Source organism: Bos javanicus, chromosome 19 (genome assembly GCF_032452875.1).
Source record: "Bos javanicus breed banteng chromosome 19, ARS-OSU_banteng_1.0, whole genome shotgun sequence".
NCBI lineage: Eukaryota > Metazoa > Chordata > Mammalia > Artiodactyla > Bovidae > Bos > Bos javanicus.
Window position 1 is genome coordinate 22,129,870 of NC_083886.1, and position 21,544 is coordinate 22,151,413.

The window sequence follows — 21,544 nt, forward strand, 5'->3', positions numbered from 1 at the left end:
CCCTCTGAGACTCCTCCGGATTCGGGCGCTATTTGCGAGGGGAGCAGTGGGGACCCTCTCCTTTCCGTAGCTTGTTATTTCAGGATTCTGCCCCTCTTCCAGAGGCAGTCATAATGATGAATCTGAAGCGGGTTTGCCGAAGGAGCGGACTCGTCTCCTTTCCTGAGCCACATAGTTCACAGGAGTCCCATTTCCCGCCCTCCTTCACGCTCCACGATCCCACCCAGGAGCTGCAGCTGCGCCCTGCAGGCCGCGGAGACCCGCTGGGACCAGTTTCGTGGGGAGGGAGGTGGTCCCGCCTGTCTCGCTGCGCAGTGAGCTGAGGACCGGCTTCCAGATGACTTTTCCGGCTTGGGCTGGCGGACGCGTGCGCGCGCGGCCCGGGCTGTGGGCGGGCCCAGGGGCGGGGCAGGGACCCGGCGAGAGCCGCCCGGAGCCGTGGGGGCGGGGCGGGGCGATGTCGGGGGCGGGGCGAGGCCGGGGGCGGGGCGAGGCCGGGGGCGCGCGAGCCCGGGGAGTCGAGGCGCGCGGTCTGGGGTCGGGCCAGACCCGCGCGCGCGAGCCCGGGGTCTACGTGGGCACGCGGGCGGCGTGGGTGCGCGGGGGCAGGCCCAGGCGGCAAGCGGTCCCTTGTTGGCTGGACGGGCGGCAGGCCGGCCTGGGGCGGGCCGGGATGGCGCCTCCTCCGCCGCCGTCCCAGCTGTTGCTCCTGGCCGCCCTGGCGGGACTCCTGGGTCCCCGTGAGGTAAGGCGACCCGCTGCCGAGAAGCTTTCGGCCCGGGGTCTCCAAGTGCTTTGCCAGAAGGAGGGGCGTGCCGAGAGGGGAACTCGGAGTTCTCCCTTGGAGTGCTGGGCCTGGGAGGGAGAGGGCAGAGCCCTCTCCGAGGCCAAACAACCCAGCTTTTCTGCGCCTTGAACCCACAGGTGGTGGCTGAACCGGCGGCGGAGGAGGCGGGAGCCCGTTGTCCCGAGGGCCTGTGGCCTCTGCCCCCACAGGTGGGAGCCTGGAGGGCGGTGGGAGAGAGGAGCGTGAAGGGGTAGCGCAGTCCCGCCCTGGCCTCGCGGTGCCCTCCACAGCCATCCTCTGAGCACCTTGTTCCTTTGGCCCTCGTCACTAGCGTCACCATCCCAACGTGACAGCACGGGCCTGCTGTCGTGTCCCACCCCCATCCCCCCAGCGGAGTCCCCCGGGGCCTCTCAGTTCTCTTGTCTCCCTGGTACAGGTGTCACCAAGAGTGACCTACACACGGATGCGGCCACAGCAGGTGAGTACAAGCAGGAGGCATCCTCGGGGTCTGTGCTGGAAACAGCCAGCTCCCTGCAGGCTCCACCTCTTCTGCTCACTAGCTCCATTCTTTACTGCTCCCCACTCCAGGAGGAGACCTTAGTGCTCTTAGTCCTAGGACAGTGAGCTTAGGCCTCTGTCTTCTGCAGCGAGGTGTCAGGAATGCTATGAGTAGCTAGCTGTGTGGGCAGGAGGCTGCAAGGGGGTTGAGAGTCCTAGGAGAAAACAACCTGTGCTCTAGCTCTGCTGTGTGACTTTGGAAGTCTCTGACTTATCTGGGCCCTGCTTTCCTGTGAGAGAGGTTCTTAGTGGTTATTATGGGCTTCCCAGGTGGCACTGGTGGTAAAGAATCCACCTGTCAATGCAGGATATGCAAGAGAGTTGGGTTCAATCCCTGTGTCAGGAAGATCCATGGAGTAGGAAATGGTAACCCACTCCAGTATTCTTCCCTGGAGAATTCCATGGACAGAGGAGCCTGGCAGGCTACAGCCCAGGGGGGTCACAGCTGCGCACACAGGCTCCCCTTGAGGAGTAAACAAATTGCGTGGGATAGCACTTTGGAAAACAGGAAGCTGTAAGGAGTGTGTGAGTGTGTAATGGGCTTCCCTGGTGGCTCAGTGGTAAGGAACCCGCCTGTAATGCAGGAGATGTGGGTTCGATCCCTGGGCTGGGAAGATCCCCTGGGGAAGGAAATGGCAACCCACTCTAGTATTCTTGCCTGGGAAATCCCACGAACAGAGGAGTCTGGTGGGCTATCGTCCATGGGGTCAAAAAGAGTCAGACACGACTTAGCAAGTAAACAGCAACAAGGAGTGTGTGTATGTCAGGTTACCGACCACACCTTGGGTTCTCCTTGTGTGCCTGTGTGTTTCACTGCCAGTGGTTGGATAGCTTCTCTGTCCTTTTGGTTTTCCTTTTGAAATATCTGTTTTTGATCCTTGTAATATCTCCAAGCCAGAAGAGCTCATGCCACCTATCCGTTTCCTTTCCCCAAACAGCCCTTTTCATTGCAAACTGTTCAGAAACCAGTGGCTCCTCATTTCCCACCTTATCGTGGCCCCACCCCCCTGTCTGGTTTTTCTGGCTCTACCTGGTTCAGTAAGCGTCGTGTAACCTCTCCACAGCTTTGGTTCCCCTTCAGTCATGTTGGTCTGCTCACCACCCATGAGTGTGAGGCTCCTTCCCCTCTATACCTGGCCTGACCTGACTTGAAGGGGGGCAGCTCCCTGCCCTCCTGCCATCCATCCCTACCCTTCTTTAAGGCCCAGGGCAGGAGTCAGCTCTCCCTTGAGACCTTGCCTGAGCACATTAGCCCTTATTTATTCATCACCTTCTCCAAATTTGTGTAATGCTTGAAATCGTCTCATAATTTAACTGCTAATCACTTTGAGCTTTATTAGTTTGCTCGTTCATTTGCATTAGTCCTGTTTCCCTGAGTTTCCTTTGTATTCCCTGCAAGCGGAGCCCAGGAGTTCTCTTTTGGCATCTCCTACAGCCTCCGGCACAAATGACGAGCATCAGGTCAGCTCAATCAAAGAATGATTCATAACTGAAGTGTTTCCATCCTGAGATTGTGCACCTGCTGCCTGTGTGCCCTGTATTCGGATGCTTTGGGGAGACTGAATATATATATAGATGGGTCAATACGTAGAAGGCCTGGTCTCTCTTTGTGGGGGTGGTTACAGCCTAGGTGGGGACCTGTAGAGCCAGGTGCAGAGGAACATAGCTAAAGAGGGTGGTCTGAGTCTGGCAGGGTTAACCACGCATGTTGTCGTGGAAGCTATGACCTTTGAGGGGTGGCACTGCTTGGAGAGGAGGGATGAAAGGAATGCTCAGAGGCAAGTATCACACCAGTATCCAGGGCTCTTGATCCTTTCCTGAGCCCAGAAGGTGGGAGGGTCATCTGGTCATCCTGGGAGTCCCTTGAAGTTGGCTCCCCAGGATGGGAGAACTTGGAACTCTCAGGAGGGACCTGGGCCCGGCTTGACGTCTTCATGCCTTTCCTGCAGTCTGAGGACGTCAGCTTCCTCTACCACCCCTGTGCCCACCCCTGGCTGAAGCTCCAGCTTGCCCTTCTTGCCCACACTTGTGTGGCCCAGCCCTCACTGGCCCCTGATTCCAGCCTCACCCAGGATCGGGTAAGTGCTTGCTGAAAGGTGATTGGTACCAGTGGAGGCTGCAGCGCTGTGGGCAGGGCAAGGGGAATTCAGGGCCTCTGCTTGCTTGCTCCCCAGCTTCGACTTAGCTATAACAGTTCTCTCTTCCTTTCGTAGCCGCTCGTACTGGCCGCATGGGGCTTAGCGCTGGAGATGGCGTGGGTGGAGCCGGCCCGGGCTGCCCACTGGCTGAAGAGGAGGCAGTGGCGGAAGCAGAGGAGAGAGAAAGCTGGGTTCCGTTCTGACACTGTTCCTGGGCCCCCTTCCTTGGTGCCCACGCTGGGCAGAGGGAGGCTGTGCAGTCAGCGAGGGTGTGTGCAGGTGAGGGGTGCTGGCCAGGCATGGCGGTCATGGGGTTGCTGGCTCAGGGTGGTGGTGCCATTGGGTGCCATTGGCCTGCATCTGGGCAGGGAGGGGGTGACTGCTATCTCTTCTCCTCTTAGGCCCCGGCTTTGGCCTTTACTCTGTGGAGCTGGCGGCCACCCGGCATGGAGGTGGCATCTAGTGGACATGGGCAGCTCTTTCCTAGTGGTGCCAGGAGACGTGGGCTGCGGGCTGCCCTTGGTCTCCAGCCCACACCCTCAGCCCCGAGGTTCCCCTCTGTTTCCCCAGGGAGCTTGGAGGCCAAACAGCCCATGTTGGGATCTCAGGGTGAAGGCAATAATGCCGGGTCTGTGTCCACTGGCCCACTGCTGTCTGAGGGACCAGGAAGCAATGTCAGCTCCAGGCTGGAGGTTCAGCTGCCCAAAGGGCAGAACAGTCCTGGGGGCTGTGCCTGTCTGGGTCAGGCTTCCCCGGCCCCTCGGGCGGCAGGGCCACCGAGGGCCGCCCGCGGCCCTACCCCGCGCACAGAGGAGGCCGCCTGGGCGGCCATGGCCCTGACTTTCCTGTTGGTGCTGCTCACGCTGGCCACGCTCTGCACTCGGCTGCACCGAAACTTCCGACGCGGGGAGAGCATCTACTGGGAGCCCACGGTGGACAGCCGGGACACCGTGGCTGGTGAGACATGGCCCTCCTCACCCCCAGCCCCGCCCCCAGGGCTCTTCCCGGCCCTTGACCGCTCCCCCTCCTGCCCATAGCTGTGCTGAAGCGGAGGCTGCTCATGCCCCCTCGCCGGGTCAAGCGCTCCCGCCGGAGACCCCTCCTCCCGCCCACGCCGGACAGCGGCCCGGACGGGGACAGCTCCGAGTGACCTGCACCAGCCCTGCCGCTGTGGCAGGTTCGGCTCCTCCCCCCGCCGGAGGCCGCAACCTCCGCCACGTGGCCCGCGCGCGGGGCGGCCCCCTGGCGGCCGGAGGGAGCAGTCACGCCCGAGCGCGGCAGATTGGCTGATCCTTAGTGTGTGGTTTGCTGGGAGGAATGGGGTTGGGCAGAGGGAGAAGAGAGAAAGGAGCAGTTTCAAACTTCCGTTGCAAAAACTCCGTTTTTATTAAATTATTTTAGTAGAGGCTGGAGTTGAGCTTGTGCATCTGCCACACAGACTGACTCACTCCCGCCGGGGACACTGTCCTAGGTCACGTAGGTCGTGTTTGAGGTAGGGAGGGGGTTATAGCATCAAGTCAGGCACCCTCTGCTTGCTGCCTCTTGCCAACCTGGCCTCAGATCCTGGGTTTTAGTAACGTGGTAGACCCTTCCACCAACATGGGCGGCCAGGTGGCAGGACGCTGGTGGTAGTTACTGAAACGTTATTTGCAGGACCCCGCTAACAGAAGACAAGGGGCTTCCCTCCCCTTCAGTATGGGGGCTGCAGCAGTCACCGTTTTCACTGGCTTCATACTTTTGCCAAGTTGGTCTTTCTCCATTTCATGTCTGCACCTCCCTGATCCCTCCTCCCACAGTTCCCAAAGCATCAGAAAAGGGCACATGGTCACTTATTTATTTTTGATACAAATGTACATGACACACGTCTTGACAGTCAGCCCACCCACCACCACACAGGTAGAGCCTGGCCCCTGGGACAGAAGTGGGGCAGGGAGAGGAGCTGGTAGGAGCTGCCATCTGCCTCCCCAGGCTGCAGGGACCCAGACACCGCAGGCGCTGGCCTCTCGGAGGTCACAGGGAGGGGCTCTCAGCTTCGTCGGGGACCCCGGGGAGCCAGCCCCAGGCTCGGGTGCTCAGTTCTCAGCCCCAGCCGGCACTTTCCCCCTCCATAAGGGAGGGGAAGAGAGATGGAGCAAAGTGGTTTTTCTTTAAGTTCATAGAGGGTATGAGTGGGGGGAGCAATGAGGGGAGGCAGAGGGCAGGACCCAGCTGGTTCCCTCCGGCAGCCCCTGGCCCCAGGATGGGGGGGGGGTCAACGCCCAACCCTGGTCCCCTCACTCCTCACGAAACCCCAGATGGGCCAGGCCTCTGGAACGGCACTGCCGCCCCGCACACTCACACGCAGGCACACTCAGTTACCACAATGTTAAAATTAAGGAGTGGAAGAGAGGAGAGGAAAAAAAAAAAGATTAGACTTTTCCAGTGTTTGCTGCTGGGGACCCCGGGAACACAGGTTGGGGCCTGTGCCCTAGCTGGGGCCGTTTGGCATTGGAGGAGAGAGCAGCAGGGGGCTGGTGGCTACAGGGTGGGGACATCCACAGGTATTATGTACAAGGGGGGATGCCCCCCCCGCTCAGCCCCCAGGAGGGCTGGACTGGCTCATGGGGGTGGGGTGCATCAGGGGAGCTGCCCCACTTGGAGTGTCCCCACCCAACCCTTGGCTGAGGGTGCCCCCGAGGGCATGGGGTTGGGAGTGCCGCCTTGCAGGCCCCTGCACGCTAGAGGGGTAGGGGGGCTATGTACAGGGAGGGGTGCATGGAATGTGGGGGCAGAAGCTCCTGCCACCTCACCTCCCCATCCTTGGGGGCTCAAGGGGGACGGGCACCAGGGCACCTGGCTGCCGGGAACAGTGGCAGCGCTAAGGGCACTTGGGCCGGCGGCTCGGTGGGGGTGGGGATGAGTGTCTGGAGTGGCCCAGCTCCCACGGCCAGTGAGGTCCCAGGGTGCGGGTGAGGGTTTGGGGACAGTGGTCACTGCTTCTTCTCGCGGGTGGTGATGGTGACCAGCTGCTTGGCGGCCTTGGCGATGTCGTAGGCGCACTGGATCACCTGCTGAGTCAGCAGCTGGAAGTCCACGGGAGCGCCAGGCTCTGGGGGCACCGTCTTCCGGCACTCGCTCTGCAGCCGGTAGGCGCTGGCGTTGAGCAGCCGCAGCGAGCTTCGCACAGGCTCCAGGGCGGGCCTCTGTGGAGGAGTCGGGCCTTGGACGTCAAACCAACCACGAGCCATGATGGGACCCCGAGGGTCCAGGGATCCAACCAGGCCAGTGCCGTCAGACTCTCCACACCCGCCCCACCCTGAGGCACCCCCGCCCCCTCCAGGTCCCCTCTCTGGCCCCTGTACCTTCGGGAAGAGAGAGGCCATCTCAGTCACAGCCAAATGGATCTTCTCTGAGCAGGGCACGAAGCTGGGCAGTGGGGGGGAGGGCAAGTGAGGGAAGGGTCCCAGGACAGCACAGCACTGGTCCCTCCCTTGTCTTCTGCAACACCCCAGAGGCCCGCGTGAGCCTCTGCCCACCTCTATACCTGTCATGCTTGAATTCCTGGGCCGCCCGCAGTAACTCCTGAATGTTCTTGGTGACCTGCTCCGTCTTCAGGATGACATCCTCCGTGCTGGGAAGCCCAGGGTCGAGGTCGCCATCCAGGCTTTCCAGCTCCGGGTGGAAGTCCTCTTCCTTGCCCAGCTCCAGAAACCTCTTCCCTTCCAGGCTGGGGTTAGAGAGGGAGGAGGATTCCAGCCGTGAGTGAGGGCCCTTGCAGACACCCTCACGGACGCTCAGGGGCCACCATCCCCTTTCCCCACGGAGCCTCACCCCAGCAGCGGGTCCCCACTTTGTGTGTTCTCATAGTCACTGTCTGCGCCGCTGCCGTGGCGGGAGAGCTTGCTCTGGAGGGCACAGGGCCGGGGTTGGCAGGTCAGGGGTGTGTTTGCGGACCCCCGTCACCTCACCAGCACACCTCTCTCTTTCAGCCCGTCCCTCCCTTGGGCCCTGGGGATGCTCGTTACCGTGTGGCGGCTTCCTTCCTGGGAGCACGACAGCAGTGGGGAGGAGGGAGTGAAGGGCACAGCTGAGGCCGACACCCCCTTCCGGATCTGAAACCCAGGCAGGGCTGGAGTCAGTCTCCTCCTCCCCACCCCCCTGCCTTTCGGCTTCCCTTCAGCGAGGCTGGGACCGTGTGTGTCCGGTCACCCTGTGCCCAGTGTCCCGCACAGAGCCTGGCATCCGCTGGGGCCACCTATTTGTGGGAATGGACCCACTTCCCAGGCCCTGCTTACCCGGTAAAGGCCAGCAGGGACGTGCACTGAATAGATGGCGTCGTCCTCCAGCTCCTGGGGGTGGCACAGGGGGGTCACAGGGGGCCTTGTGCTGGTCCCAACCCTGTCCCCACCCCACCCCCCCTGGGGCCCGCAGGCGGCTCACGGTGCTGTGGAAAGGCTGGAGCCGGGTGGTGAGCTCGTCCCCGGGCGGGACCCCAAAGGGCTTCAGGGCAGAGCCTGGTTCATACATGGAAAACGCCTGGCGGTCCCTGCGGTGGGTGCTCCCGCCAGGCCCCACGGGTGCGTGCTCAGCTCGCTCGCTGGGGAGGGGGGGTGTGGGCATCGGCCCTGGTGGCTGCCGGATCTGCAGGTTCTCGGCCTGCAGCTTGTGGATCTGAGAGTGAGAGGGGTGTCAGAAACCCCGGGCAGCACCGCCGCCTCCCGGAGCCTGCCTCTTCCCCACCCAGCGGGCCCGGGAGCCCCCTCCTCACCTCCCTCTGCAGCCTCCGGAGCTCATCACTCAGGCTGCTATTGACCTTCATGAGCTGCTGCACCTTGGCCTCGGAAGCAGCCAGGGCCTTTTTCAGCTCCAGGTACTCTTGCAGCGTCACAGCCCCGTCTGACAGGTCTGAGGAGTCCATGCTCTGCAGAGGGAGATGGGCCAGTCAGCCCCCTCGTTGCCGCTAGGGCCCCAGGATATGAGGAGTGTGGGGGGGGGGTGTCGGGGTGGCTCTCGGACCCGAGCTCTGTTGTTCCGCGTGGCACCAGCACTGCGCAGGGGCTCCTGGTCTGTGTCCTCGTCCGAGGCCACGCTGTCGTAGTCGTGCTGGTCGTCCAGGTCACTCTGGCCCCGCGTGGACAGCTCGAGGTTGTCTGAGGGCACAGGCTTGTCACTCAGGGCCCAGGGCCGCAGCCTGTGCACCGCGCCACCCGGGAGGGAGCGCACCCTGGAGCGGCGCCCGTGCCCTTCCCACCTGTGGGGCTGCCCAGGCTCTTGCCCTGCTGTCTCCTCTTGGCCTCGCTGAGGATGTCGATGATCAAGGTGGCAAACTCCCGGGCGTTAAAGCGGGCCAGCTTCTGTCGCCCCTGGGAGGGAGGCAGGGCCGGGCTGGTGTGAGGAGGCCCATGTGGCTGATGCGAGACGTTGGGGACAAAGCAGCCAGGCCATCCAAGGAGCCCAGCCCAGGGTGATACAAACGTGGAGGGCCTGGGGGGAGCTCTCAGAGGCTGGGCAGTGCCCAGGGGCTGCTCACCGAGGGCTCAAAAGAACTGCCTCCTCCCCATTCCCACATCCCGGAGCCAGAGGCCAGGGCGAGCCAGAGGCGAGGGCAAGGCCTCGGCCAGGAGTGGGGACGAGCAGCAAACAATGGCCTGCCTGCCGGAAGGGAAGGGCAGGGCCCTGCAGTGGTGACCCAGCAAGGGAAGAGATGGCCCCAGGCCCCATCCAGCCAGCTCACCTGATTCCGTGTGGCTGAGTACTCGGGGTTCACTGGCAGGAAGGGCACGGCGCTGCGCTCGGTCACCAGGGTGCTGTGGTTCTGGGTCGCCAGCCACACTGTGGGGGAGGGGCAGGGGCGGACTGTCCACGGGGGCTGGGCCCGCGGGACAGGCCGGGGCAGGAGGGCCAGAGCACCGCCTTCTGAGCTCCTTCCCAGGCCCGAAGGGCCCCCAACACTGGTACTCAGAACACAAGTAGTTTGGGCCAGGGAAAGGCAGGGCGAGGCCAGCTGGGGACTGACAACAGAAGAGACTCCCTCCCGCCTCTGGGCTGGAATCTGCTATAGCCAGGAAGGAGGGATGGAGGGGCGGAGCAGGGCTCGGGAGAGAACCAGAAAGGGCGGCCGCTGGGCGGAGAGGAGCCCCAGTCCAAGGGGCTGGGGAGAGGAGCAGGCTGGCTGCCTCCAGCTCAGCAGCTCTGCCCACTGGCTGGGGCCGCTGGGCTCCCAGCTGGCGGGGCTCACGGGCAGGCCTGCCAAGCAGACCAAGCCAGGCACCTCTTCCTAGTCCTGGCGAAAGAGCCACCCAGGTACCAGCCCTCCCTGACTGGCAGGGCCTCCATCCCCTCTGCCGAAGACTTCCATGCCCTCCTGGCTCACCAGCGTCATTTTCCCTTCGATCCACCTCGTCATACACGTCCATGGCTAGTTCCTCAAAAAGCCGGTTGCTGAGCTGGAGGCAGAGAAGGGGACCCGGGCCCTGTCAGTTCAGCCAGCCCCAGTGCCCACCGAGCCAGTGCCCCAGGGCCTTGTACGATGTGGGCAACGACTTGTGTTCCCCAGCTCTCCCCCCGTCTCAACTGGAAACCAGGGTGGACAGGGGTCTGTCTGCCCAGCTCTGAGGTGGGAGAAAGAGGGAGACCAGGGCAGACAGTTAGTGCCCCTGAGGGTAGAGACTCAGGAAGTCCCCTGGGAGCCATAGGAGGGCAGAGTCAGAGTCACAGACGAACAGTGGGAGGTGGGAGACAGGAGACTGGGGAGACTAGAGGGTGGGGCAGTCACAGGAACAGAGGGTCAGGGATGGGGGCTCCCTGTCTGAGCAGACTCACCGCCTGCAGCTTCTTCTTGGCAGCTTTGGCCAACTCGGACAGGTCCAGGCTGTAGACGAAGGAGGGAGATGGGCACAGGGAGGAGGGGAGAGGCCAGATATGAGAGGCAGCCAGGCCCCTGCCAGTGACCTCCCAAACATGCAGGGACCCCAGGGAGATGACACCCCAGGTGCTGCACATCAAGTGCCTCTCTGCCCCGCCCCTCCTCCAGGGCCTGCCCCCGAGCAGGCACGTATACCTCTGAGACATGCACTTTTGCCGAGATCTAAGTCCAGAGGAGGCAGCAGAGGAAAGAACAGGACAAGGTGGCAATTACCCAGGAGCAAGGCACACAAACTCCCGCGCCAAACTCAGACCCAACTTCGTGCGCATGCCAGACCTGAGTGTACCAAACCCAGCTCGTCTTCCCCCAGCCCACTCCTCAGTGGTTGGCGTGACCCAGTCGCCCTGCACAAATGTCAGCTCCTAGGAGTGCCCTGCAGCCTCCTGCATCCTCAGGCCATGGCCAAGCCTTCCCAGGTGCTGCCATTTCATCCTCCTGCCTGGTCTTTGGCAGCATTTTTCACCCATCTTCCTGCGTCCAGTCCTGCCCCTGCAATCCTCTATTCAGCCACAAGCCAGGGCATTGTGGATACATCCGGCTGCGCCATTCTGGCCTTAGAAACTTTTTCAATAATAGGGCATGTATGGCACACTTCAACAAAAAGCTCACTTTAAAAATATGCTAAGGAATTCCCTGGTGATCTAGTGGTTAGCATTTAGCACTTTCACTGCTGGGTCCTAGGTTCTGTCCCTGGCTGGGGAATCAAAATCCTATAAGCCGTGTGGCGTGGCAAAAAAAAAAAAAACAAACCCAAAAGCCTTAATGCTTTGCATGTACTATCTTATTTAATGTTAACAGCCCAGAAAGATAACTAAGGCTCAGAGAGGTTAAGGAGCCTGTCTGCACTTACACAGCCAGCCAGTGGCAGAGCAGACTCCACACCTCCATGTCAGAGCCCCTCTGCTCCCTCGACAGTCCCAACTCACGTCGGGGCTCAGCACCAGCCACTCTCTCCCCCCCACCTCTCGTCCAGTCCTGCTCCAGGGATTCCCTGCCTCTCCCATGCTCCAGCCTCATGGTCTGCCTGCAGCTCCTCCCACAGCACTCTCACGTCTGTGCCTCTGCCTCTCTGGCTGCACTCCCCACACAGGGCTGCAGTTGACTAGGGCCCTGGCCACCCTGTTGGGATGGTGATACCCCTAAGCACCCGGATCACGCTTGAGGTACCTCTGTGTTCCAGGGCCAACAACAGCTGGCCCCGCAAAGGTGCTCAGCTAGCATCTCATCGAGAACCCGCCTATGTGTGTTTACAACACACGAACACACACAAGCAGACACACACACCAGGCAGAGTCAGACCAGAGAAACAGGGGGAGTCTTGGGGGTCTCAGAACAGAGAAGATCGGGGGCTCGAGGGACCTGAGGGATCCAGGCCTGACTAGGGCTGTCTGCCCACATGGGCTTCGGAGCAGGAGGGAGCCTCTCCAGATCCTGGCCAGCAAGCACAGCTCGGCCACAATGGGCAGCCACCAGGTGGCGCCAGCGCCCATCCTGCGCACGCGTCCCCCACTGCCTGGGCTCCTGGGGCCTCTCACACAAGGGGTGGACAACACCTCTCCTGGCCTTGTGCCCCCAGCCCCTGCCGGATTTCTGAGCACACCACAGAAGCCTGGCAGAACCCCAAAGTTAGTCAAATTCCTGGGGTCCACCACGTTTTCACTGAAGAGCAAAAATCTGTTTAAAGATTTGACAGTTGGGGTCAGTGCCCCTAACAGAACCCAGAGTTCCTGGTCTGGGGGTTGGGGGGCTGTTTCTTGCACTCAAGCCCTATGTGCTTGACAGCCATGGGGGTCAGGCTGCTGGCCACAGGCTGAGTGGACATTTCTTACCTGCCTTGGGGCCCAGCATTAGGGAGTGAAGACCAGACTGTGATAGGCTTGTGCTTCCAACCCCTGAAGGGGGGTGGGGGCAGGGGTGCAAGGTCCCTAAAGCCTGAAGAGTTGGGGGGTGGGGGTTCTGGGGGTTGGGCATCCTCATGGCACCCAGCAGCCTCTGGGAAGGGGCATCAGGTGGGCACTCACCTGTCTGCCATCTGTGGGATGATGTAATGCCCATTCTTGTGATCTGAATAAAAATAAAAATGCTAAGTCACTGGTGCTGGGTGGCCTCAGCAGCTAGAAGCCCACCCCATTGCCATGAGCAGGACTTGGCACCCAGAAGGGACAGGGGAAGGGAGGAGGGCAGGCTACCCCCAAGGGCCCTGGGAACTGGCTGCAGTTATGCCCACCCCCACTCCCTACCCCAACATGCTGCAGCCCAGAGCCTGCAGCGATTTCACAGGAGCCAGTTGCCTAGCAACACTGTTCCCCAGCGGGCTCTTGTCACCATGGCACCTGCTGCTGGGGTGTGTCTGGGTCCCACCTGCCTGGCCCTGCCAGGCCTGCCCCACACTCTGCTCACCCGGCTTGCGCCCACAGAGATAGAAGGCCAACCGGTCAGTGAGCTCGTACTGGCACTCGACTAGCCGTTCCGCCAGCTCATGGTGCCCCGCCTGCCTGTGGGGAGGTCACACGGCTCAGCCCTTCAGCAGCAGTCCATTGCCCACACCCAGCCAAGCCTCACCCTTTGGCTGGCCCTTACCTGGCATAATCAATGGGTGTACGGCCGTTAACATCTGGGGAGCCAGGGTCAGCCCCATACACCACAAGCAGCTCGGCCTGCAGCGTCTGACCTGCCTTGGCAGCCACATGCAGAGGTGTGGTGCCCTTTTCGGGGTGGAAGAAGTTGGCCTGGGCGCCCAGGGATAGCAGGCGCAGACATGTCTCCAGGTTGCCCGTTCGCACGCTTGAGTGCAGTTGCTGCAAGGAGCACAGTGTGCAGTAAATGGGTGTGTGCCCCCACCTCCCCACCACAGCACCTGGTCCAGGCCCCCGGGACTCTGGCCAGCTCCCAGGACCTGGCTGCAGGCAGGTTGTCAGGGAGGACTGAGGGCTGCACTTCATGCCCAGGAATCACAGCTGCAGTCAGTCACCACTGACCGACCGCGAGCATGCAGTACGCTCGGCTTAGAACAGACACTGTCCACGAGGTAGATACTCTTTCTTTTCCATTTTACAGATGAGAAAATGGAGGCTCTGCCCAACGTTTTCTGGCTCTTGGGTGGCGGCTGGATGATTTTAGCCTTGCCGTGTGCACTTGGAGCAGAGGGGCCTTGATCGCACGTGGCCTGAGCATGCAATCCTGTCCTTCCACTGTGCCCACTGTTCTCGCCTGACCTGGCTGCCTTGGGGACCTAGGGCTCAGTGGGGATGGCATCATGGGTGAGGATGGGTCCGGTCCCCTTCCAAGGTGCCCCACAAACCTTGCTGAGGTCTTTGGCGGTGACTCCGTCATCGTCCCGGCAGGGCAGCTTGTGCACAAAAGCCAGCATCTGGTACTTGGCCCTGATGAACTCGGACTTGATGGGGCTGCACGGGGCACGCAGGAGGAAACGGGGAGCAGAGTGGGAGAGGTCAGGCACCCGGCCACCTCCCAGGCTTGTGTCCTGACCACAAGGCCGCAGCCCCCACCCCTCACGCCCAACTCACTGGACTTTGTCTTGGGGGTTGGCTTTACGCCGGCCGCTCTGCACCTGCGCAGGGTCCAGCAGGGAGTGCTCCCAGATGGAGTTGGCCCCGTTGCTGGCAAGCGTGTGCACCATCTGTGGGCAGGAGGCACCAGAGTGAGCATGCCCACTGTGTACCAGCAGACACCTCCGAGTCCCGGACTGGACGCGGCACCAACAGGCCTACTGTGTGCCTGGCACTGTCACACCCCCAACCCAGTCTGGCCATCCAAGGATGTGGGTCCAGTTGAGCACTTCAGGGGTCGTGGTGGGTATGCTGAGGCTCTCAGCGGTTAAGCTCCATACTGCACGTTCAGGAGTGGCAGAGTTAGGGTGAACACCCAGGTCTGTGTGGCTCCAGTCCTGGTGGCCTTGTCTCTGTGCCCAGGCGGCAAGGGGCAGGACTAGGCTCTGCTGTGGGTGGGGGACCCCAGGCAGCTGTGTGTGTGGGCACGGGGTAAGTGTGCCTGCGCTCAGCATGCCCTATGGTAAAGACAGGAAGCACCCCGGGTACCTGCAGCAGGGTGGGGGGCCAGGCGCTGTGGCGGAGGTGCTTGACAATGGAGATGTGGCGGCCCAGACTCCGGTGCACGCTGCAGCACTCGTCACACACCAGCACACCCCTGCTGATGGAGGCCCAGCCGGGGTCTGCGGGGTGAGCAGGGACAAGGGTCAGCCACAGCCAGACACGGCTGAGCCTCCCGAGCATGGCCCTGGACCTGCACTGTGCTTAGCTCTCCACGCACAATTTGCACACTCAGTCCCCTAAGGATTGGGGAGCTGGGCCACTGAGGAGGGCGCTGAGCTCTGAAGGAGGGCGGGAGGGACTCCCCGAAGGCTTGCTCCAGCGGCCACTTACGGAGCCAAGCCCTCTCCTACACGTCTCTGCCCCCTGGGGAGGTGTGGTCCCTAGGGCCTCCTCAGTGGGCATAGCTTCCTGTGCTGCAACCACTGGTGCCAGGACCACAGTCCTTCTCCAGGGAACAAGACTGCTGCCCTAGCCCTGCCCCTGGGAGGCAAGAGTCCCCAACGACTGCATGCCACACCCCCAGAGACACTCCTGTGTCCGGACCGGTGCCACAACTCTCCGCACCCAGGCTTCTTTTGGAGTCACTGGCCCACCTGTCCGACCCATCACACCCTCCAGGGGTGCCCGCGTCTGCCCTCACCTGGGCAGTAAGAGGCCTTTTCATGGCAGCCTCCCACGACCATCACTGATGGGTGAGCTGGAGCCCCGCTTAAGGGGGATGGAGGGGGCAAAGGAACTAAAACTGCCCGAGCACCCACTGGGGACCAGTTGGATTTGCCATCAGTATGGCGCCTCTAACAACTGTCAGGCAAGGCGGGAAATACTAACCCGCTTCACTGACAAGGAACCCGTGTCTCGGAGATGTTAGGGTGCTTAGTCAAGGCCACCCAGCTCATCAGGGGGATTGCTGGGATGTGAACCCAGGTATTTAGATGTCCACACCAGCTGCTCTTGCAGCCCCGAAGTGGGTGACCCCAAGTGGGCAAGAGCCCTGGGAGTCACTCTCTACTCTTTGAGAAGTGAGCTTTGCAAGCAAGCAGAGGGACCAGAGAAGGGTGGGAGCTCCTGGGGTCCTTCTCAAGGGCAGCAGAGATGCCTCCCACCCCAGGCCCCTTGCGGGAGGGGGAGGAGACAGCTGCATACAGCTCAGGCTGCGGAAAGGTCATGGGGAGAAAGCAGCCATTGTGTGTGGCCGGAGAGTGGGGGCGGGGAGCCACTTTCCCAGGACTCTCCGCTCTGCCCAGCCCCCTGCCCGTCTCAGAAGGCCCATCCTGGGGGGTTGGGTGGGGGGCTGGCTCTCTGCCTTGCCCCTAGTGCTCAAATTGTCCACAGTGGTCCCCACTGGGGGAGGGGACAGGCTAGGGGTGATGAGAGCCTCTCTAAGCAGAAGGCAGTTCTCAGGCCCCTCCCTGCGAGGACATCCATCAGCACTCCCCAGGGCTGTGAGGAAACTGAGTCAGCGCAGCCTGAGCTGCGATGGTGTCTTCTCTGCAGCACAGAAACAGGAAGAGGAAGGAGCAGCCCCGCTCTCTGGGTCTGGGTTTTAGGGATCTGCCCCCAAAACAGGGCAGAGGGGTGCAGCAGGTGCCCCCACCCAGCTTCATCGGAGGCTGACTCTGGGGGCCACCATCTCTGCCAAGAGGGGGAGCCCTAGAGCAAACAGGAGCACTGGCTTGACCCAACCAGTCTGGCCTTCAGGCAAGGAAAGCTCCCTCCCCCGCTCCAAACCCCACTGGGTCAGGGGTCTGCCTGCTAGCCACCTCCGGCCAGCCCAGGCAGGAAGCTGGAAATGACGCAGCCCAAATTCCTCTTGTTGAAATGGTGGGGTTTCCTGTCAGCAGGGAGCCGCCCAGGCCAGGATCATAAATGGGCCGCTCTAAGGCCTCCACCCCAAGACCATGGTCCTCCCGGAGGAGCCAGGCCTGGACGGGCTGGCCAGCCATCCAGCACCAGAGCTGACACGGTAACCCTTAAAGGCGGCAGGGACCAGGATCTGGGCAAAGGGGTCCAGCTCTCCACTCTCCCAGCCTGGCGGAGGGTCTTCCCTCCTACAGTGACCTGAACCAGGTGGGCAGGGGAATCCTGCCCTGGTCTGGGGCACAACGGTGCCAGCTCGGTTCTGGGTGACATAAATGGGTCACTCTGCTCCCTACTTCCTCTGCCCAAGGGGTCTGGGCCTCCCACAGCAGGTGCCCCCATGCCCCACCTAGGCCAGTTCCGAAGCTGAAAGGCCAGGAAGGGGTTCTGAAAGTCAAATGGCTACTGCAATTTGAGATTAAGGGACCCGTGCCCTCTAAAAGGCTTCCAGGACCAAACTCGGGGCAGAAAGGACAGGGAACGTGAGGGTTAGGGGGTGCGGCCACCTCCTCAACATCTGCCAAGTTTCCCCGCCCAGTTGGCAGTGGCGGGTGGGGCTGGGGCACAGGGGTCCCGTGTGTGCGCCAAGTGGCGTAAGTCCTGGAATAATGCGAACCAGCACCAAGCCCATGGACGCCTCTCCTAAGGGGAATTCATGCTGCTGCTGCTACTGCTGCTAAGTCGCTTCAGTCGTGTCCGACTCTGTGCAACCCCATAGATGGCAGCCCACCAGGCTCCCCCGTCCCTGGGATTCTCCAGGCAAGAACACGGGAGTGGGTTGCCATTTCCTCCTCCAATGCATGAAAGTGAAAAGTCAAAGTGAATTCGCTCAGTTGTGTCCGACTCCTAGCACCCCATGGACTGCAGCCTACCAGGCTCCTCCATCCATAGGATTTTCCAGGCAAGAGTACTGGAGTCGGGTGCCATTGCCTTCTCCAGGGGGAATTCATACCACTACCCAAAGCCATCAGTGGTCGCTGGGGCCAGTAGCTAGCCTTTCCTATCTAGGCACCTAGGCAAGAGGGAGAAGCCCATCATCTTGAAAGCAGGCAAGAGTAATCTACTCCATGGGGACAGAGGTCACAACGGCGGTTCCCTGTGGGGGCGGGGGGCGGGCCTTGACACAGAAAGCCCTGTAGAGTGTTGGGCGTGCTCTACTTCTGGATCGGAGTTGTGGCTACAGAGTTATGTATGTATACAGGTAAAGACTCATCAGGTTACAGAGGAGGATACAGGCACTTGGTTGTACAGAAGTTGTGAGTGTGTGCTAACTCGTATCTGACTCTCTGCAATCTCATGGACTGTAGGTCCCCCCCGCCGTACCCTCTCCAGCTCCTCAGTCCATGGGATGTTCCAGGCAAGAATACTGAAGTGGGTTGCCATTTCCTTTTCCAAGGGTACATAAGCTGCACCTCAGTGAAAGAAAAAAGCTCAGCATTCACCCCAGCCCACAATTTACATCATGAAGAGACAAATGAGATTGCAGGTTCCCAGATGTCTTTAGCTGGTGCCCAGCCTTGCTCACTCAAGATGCCTGTTAAGATGGGCATTGTGAGGGCTTCACGTCTGTGCCAGGGGCTGCCTGAGCCAGGGGGCTGCCCGGGGGCCCAGGGCGCAAGAGGCAGGCCCTTAGAGATGAGCTGGCTGTGCGGCAGGCGGAGTGGACGGGCGGGACAGGGGAGACACACATCCTCCAGGGTTTGTTCCCAAGGCAGGCGCAGTCACAGACGGTGCCTGGCGAGGCAGCACCAGCCGCCAGGGCCGGCAGCCGTGCCATGCTCACAACACACTCAGACTTGTCTCATGCACCCAGGCCTGGGAGGAGGATGGAGCTCTTTGGGGTCAGGCTCATCTTACCTTTTACCTCAAGACCTCGCAAATTAACCAATCACAAAGAGACAACGACCCCACTCCCAGGGCTGGGTCTGCAGGGCTCTGAATATGGTGAGAAGCCTACGACTTCAGGTAGGAACCACATACCAATGAGGGGGCTCCAAATTGCTAGTTTCCCTCCAGCTGGGCTAGAACCTGGGCTGTTCTAGGTCCCAGACTGAAAAATGCCCCAAGGAGAAGTCAGGGTCCTGAGAAGCCTCCAATCCCTTGGGGGAATGTCTGCTCTGTGCTAGAAACCATGCTGGGTGCTGGGGTGAACAAGACTTTATCAGCACCCTGCACGCTTCACATCCTCACCTCAGCACCTGCCTCCTCCTGACCTGCTTTCTGGATCGGGGCCGAGGTGGGGGCGGGGGGAGGGGGTTCCCAGGAGCACACAGGACTCTGTGGGATGAGGACCGGGGATAGGAGCCAGGTACCCCAACACATGAGAGACACACCACTCCTGCCCATGCCCACTGGGCATACAGAAGCTTCTAATCAAGTAGTCAAAGGCAATGGAGAAAGGACAACTGCCTTGCTAATGCTGCCCTATGTCCCCCTGCCCAGAATCAGGACCGCAGACTGGAGGTGGGACGGTCCTCAAAAACCATTTTTACTCCAACTTCTTGGCCTCAGAGTTGAGGAAACTGAGACTCAGCATGTTTTAGAAAAGTCTTGCTGTGAGTCACAGAGTAAGCTAGAAACAAAGGCAACACAAAAATCCAGGTTTCCACGATAAAGTGTCTGTTAGGCAACCCCCTCCCAGCCACACCTTCCCTCCCCACCAACACTCCTTCCCTCCTCCGCGGGGGAGAGGGGCAGCCTGGCAGAGGGGTAGGCGGGCAGAAGGGCAGAACAGCCTCGGACCAACACACAGAAGGCAAGCTCTCCTCTTAGCCCTTAATCCCCCAGACCTGCCTGCAGTTGGGGGGGAGGAAATAGTAGTTTCTAACTAACCAGAGGTAAGGACACCCCACATCCCTGGACACACAGCTTCCTCAGGGCCCTCTAGACCATGACATGCCCTGAGAGGAGGCCTCAGGGTCACAGCCACCCAGACCACCATGCTCCTGCCAGGTTCCCACAGTGCCCAAACACTCAAGCTTGGAGCCATTGAAACCACCAGAGCATCTGTGGGTCTCAACCTGTTGGGGTCCTGTTGTTATTTACTCTCTCAAGACGTGTTCGATTCTTCTGCAACCCCATGGACTGTAGCCCGCCAAGGCTCCTCTCTCCATGAGATTTCCTAGGCAAGAGTACTGGAGTGGGTTGCCATTTCCTTCTCCAGGGGATCTTCCGGACCCTGGGATTGAACCTAGGTCTCTTGCATTGGCAGGTGGATACTTTACCACTGAGCCACCAGGGAAGCCCTGGGCCTGTCCAAAGGGTGGCAGGAAGTTATGGGCCACAAAACGGCACCCCACACTCTCCACTTAATTGTGCCCAGAGTCCTCCTGGAGTTCATGGACCGCCGCCCCCCCCCCCCCCCCCCTTGAGCCTGCCCGGAGGTCTCCCAGGGAGATAGCTCCTTTCCTAAAGAGAGGATGGTCAAGAGCCAGGGCTTCGTTTCCCCAAGCCAGCTGCGGAGCCGATCACGGGCAGTGTCCCCCAGCATCAGAAGGGAGCAGCCTTTCCGGGTCATTTCTCCTCACTTCCTTGGCAGGTCAGGGGGGTTTCACATCAGCCTGGACCTGACTCGGTGGGAAGAAGGGAAACAGCACGGAAAATACAGCCGGGAGGCAGGCCACAAAGCCAGGTGGGTCCCGGGAATGTAGGCACCCCTCCGCATGCTTCCTACTCATTTCTGGTCAGGCTGGGCTAGGGGACAGGGAGAGAGGTCTGTGCCCAGGCTGGGGTATGGCCAAGCCCATCTTCCAAGCAGGCCTTACTAGAGCACAGGAAAAGCTGAGGCTCGTTGTCCCGTTACCAGGCCTGCGGACACCTCAGGGGACGATGCCCAAGCCTGTGGTGGCCCTGAACACCAGGCCCTGCGAGGAGCCTTGGGAGCCAGGGGCAGGGAGTCCTAGGAGAAGCCACCCCGCCGTCTGCTCCCGAGAAAACAGAATCCAGACAACCCCCCACCCCACCCCGGCCCATCTGCCCGCTTTCTGCCCCTTGCCCTCCGCCACCCTTACGGGCGCGCAGACCACGAGAGCAGCAGGTGCAAGACGCGGGGGTGGCCCTGAGATGACACAAAACCACACTCGCCCCCACCTCCGAAGCCCGGCCGGCCTCCGCCAGTACTCCTGGCCACCCTAGGCTGGCGCTTCCGTTTGGATCCAGAGATGGAAGGCGGGGGGAGCGGGGGAGGGTGGGGGGCGCCAGCTGAGGGGCGGGAGGCGGCGCCGGGAATGTCCTTCCTCGCTGGTCCACGGACGCGAGCAAACCGCGGCCCCCCGAGCGGCCCTCCCTCCAAGGACGCGGCTCCGCAGCGGCCCGGGCGGGGGCCGAGACCCGAGGCCGGAGGCCGCAGCCCCCAGCCCCGCCCCGCCCTCCGGCCCCGCACGGCGCGCCCGCCAGGCCCCGGCGCCCGCCCGGCGGCGCCTCGGTGCACGGTCCCGCCCCCAGCCCGGCCCCGCTTACCCGGGGCGCTGCAGTCCGCACACACCTCCGCTCGCGGCCCCTTCCGGGACATCCTCAGCGGCGACGCGGCCGCAGCCCTCTGGGCCAGCGTGGGGGGCGCGGGCGGCGGGCCCGGGCGGCGGCGGCCCCTGCTGCCCGGCCCGGCTCCGGCAAGGCCCCGGCTAGGCTCCGCGCGCCCGGCCAACCGTCCGCCCCCGGGGCTGGCCCGGAACCCGCCGTGCCCGCCCGCCCGCCCGCTCGCCCTCGGGCGCCCTCCGCCCCGCGCCGCCCCGCGCCGCCCCGCCGCCGCTCGCTCTCTCCGCCCCCTGCGCGGCTCCGGGCCGCTCCTGCAGGAAGCGGCGCAGGCCCGGCCCACCGGGGGAGGGGCGGCCCGCACACCCGCCCCGCCGCCAGGCCCAGCCCGCCGCGCCTCCCGGAGAAAGGAAGCCGGGAGCGCGGGCGGGAGGGGGCGGGGGCGCTTAAAGGGGCCGCCGCCGCCGCCAGGCCCGAGCGCGCAGCGCCGCCTGCGGCCCGGGCCTCGGTGCGCGCCTGCCGCCGAGACGCTGCGAGTTCGCCTCACAGCCTCGTCCCCTTCATATTCGAGGCTGTGTGTGGCCTGAGGAGCTCGGGCCCAGGGACAGTGACCCCTGGGGATCAGAGAAGAGTGAGGAGCTGGAGGCCCCGGCCCCCCCTTATCCAGGGGCTGTGGTTCGAGGTACCCGCTTGTCTGTTTGGGTTGAATTGTGCGTCCCAGTCCTCCCGTGTATCCACATTTGTGTGTCCAGGTGTG

At 62.1% G+C, this 21,544-nt stretch overlaps 2 protein-coding genes across 3 annotated transcripts; one reads left to right on the forward strand and one right to left on the reverse strand.

Moving 5' to 3' along the window:
- Window positions 1-588: 588 nt before the first annotated feature.
- TP53I13 (tumor protein p53 inducible protein 13) lies at window positions 589-4,888 on the forward strand. The gene is made up of 7 exons (XM_061389522.1): window positions 589-745; window positions 925-996; window positions 1,224-1,265; window positions 3,295-3,423; window positions 3,559-3,762; window positions 3,885-4,440; window positions 4,521-4,888. Exons 1-7 carry the CDS (start codon window positions 674-676, stop codon window positions 4,631-4,633), a joined length of 1,188 nt encoding a protein of 395 aa, XP_061245506.1. The 5' UTR covers window positions 589-673; the 3' UTR covers window positions 4,634-4,888.
- Window positions 4,889-5,303: 415 nt separating this feature from the next.
- Window positions 5,304-21,006, reverse strand: GIT1 (GIT ArfGAP 1). 2 transcript variants are annotated; one of them, XM_061389511.1, is made up of 21 exons: window positions 20,776-21,006; window positions 14,446-14,579; window positions 13,915-14,027; window positions 13,689-13,794; window positions 12,968-13,185; window positions 12,788-12,882; window positions 12,409-12,451; window positions 10,523-10,549; window positions 10,285-10,333; window positions 9,836-9,908; window positions 9,197-9,294; window positions 8,714-8,825; window positions 8,479-8,612; window positions 8,231-8,383; window positions 7,903-8,133; window positions 7,758-7,811; window positions 7,488-7,574; window positions 7,294-7,367; window positions 7,007-7,189; window positions 6,825-6,888; window positions 5,304-6,665 (listed from the first exon to the last, which is right to left on the reverse strand). In XM_061389511.1, the coding sequence occupies exons 1-21, from the start codon at window positions 20,825-20,827 to the stop codon at window positions 6,453-6,455; spliced, it is 2,313 nt and encodes a 770-aa protein (XP_061245495.1). In that variant the 5' UTR covers window positions 20,828-21,006; the 3' UTR covers window positions 5,304-6,452. The 2 variants fall into 2 exon arrangements, with proteins under 2 accessions (XP_061245495.1, XP_061245496.1); XM_061389512.1 differs by lacking the exon at window positions 10,523-10,549 and having other exon boundaries at window positions 20,776-21,005.
- Between the last annotated feature and the right edge of the window lie 538 nt (window positions 21,007-21,544).

Excerpts from the sequence above, each read along its gene's own strand:
- TP53I13 (XM_061389522.1), top strand. The coding sequence starts at position 674 with ATGGCGCCTCCTCCGCCGCCGTCCCAGCTGTTGCTCCTGGCCGCCCTG. Across the intron at positions 997-1,223 it reads TGTGGCCTCTGCCCCCACAG|GTGTCACCAAGAGTGACCTA; the intron begins GTGGGAGCCTGG and ends TCCCTGGTACAG. Across the intron at positions 1,266-3,294 it reads CACGGATGCGGCCACAGCAG|TCTGAGGACGTCAGCTTCCT; the intron begins GTGAGTACAAGC and ends CCTTTCCTGCAG.
- GIT1 (XM_061389511.1), bottom strand. The coding sequence starts at position 20,827 with ATGTCCCGGAAGGGGCCGCGAGCGGAGGTGTGTGCGGACTGCAGCGCC. Across the intron at positions 12,452-12,787 it reads TCTCTGTGGGCGCAAGCCGG|ATCACAAGAATGGGCATTAC; the intron begins GTGAGCAGAGTG and ends ATTTTTATTCAG. Across the intron at positions 6,666-6,824 it reads TGGCCTCTCTCTTCCCGAAG|AGGCCCGCCCTGGAGCCTGT; the intron begins GTACAGGGGCCA and ends ACTCCTCCACAG.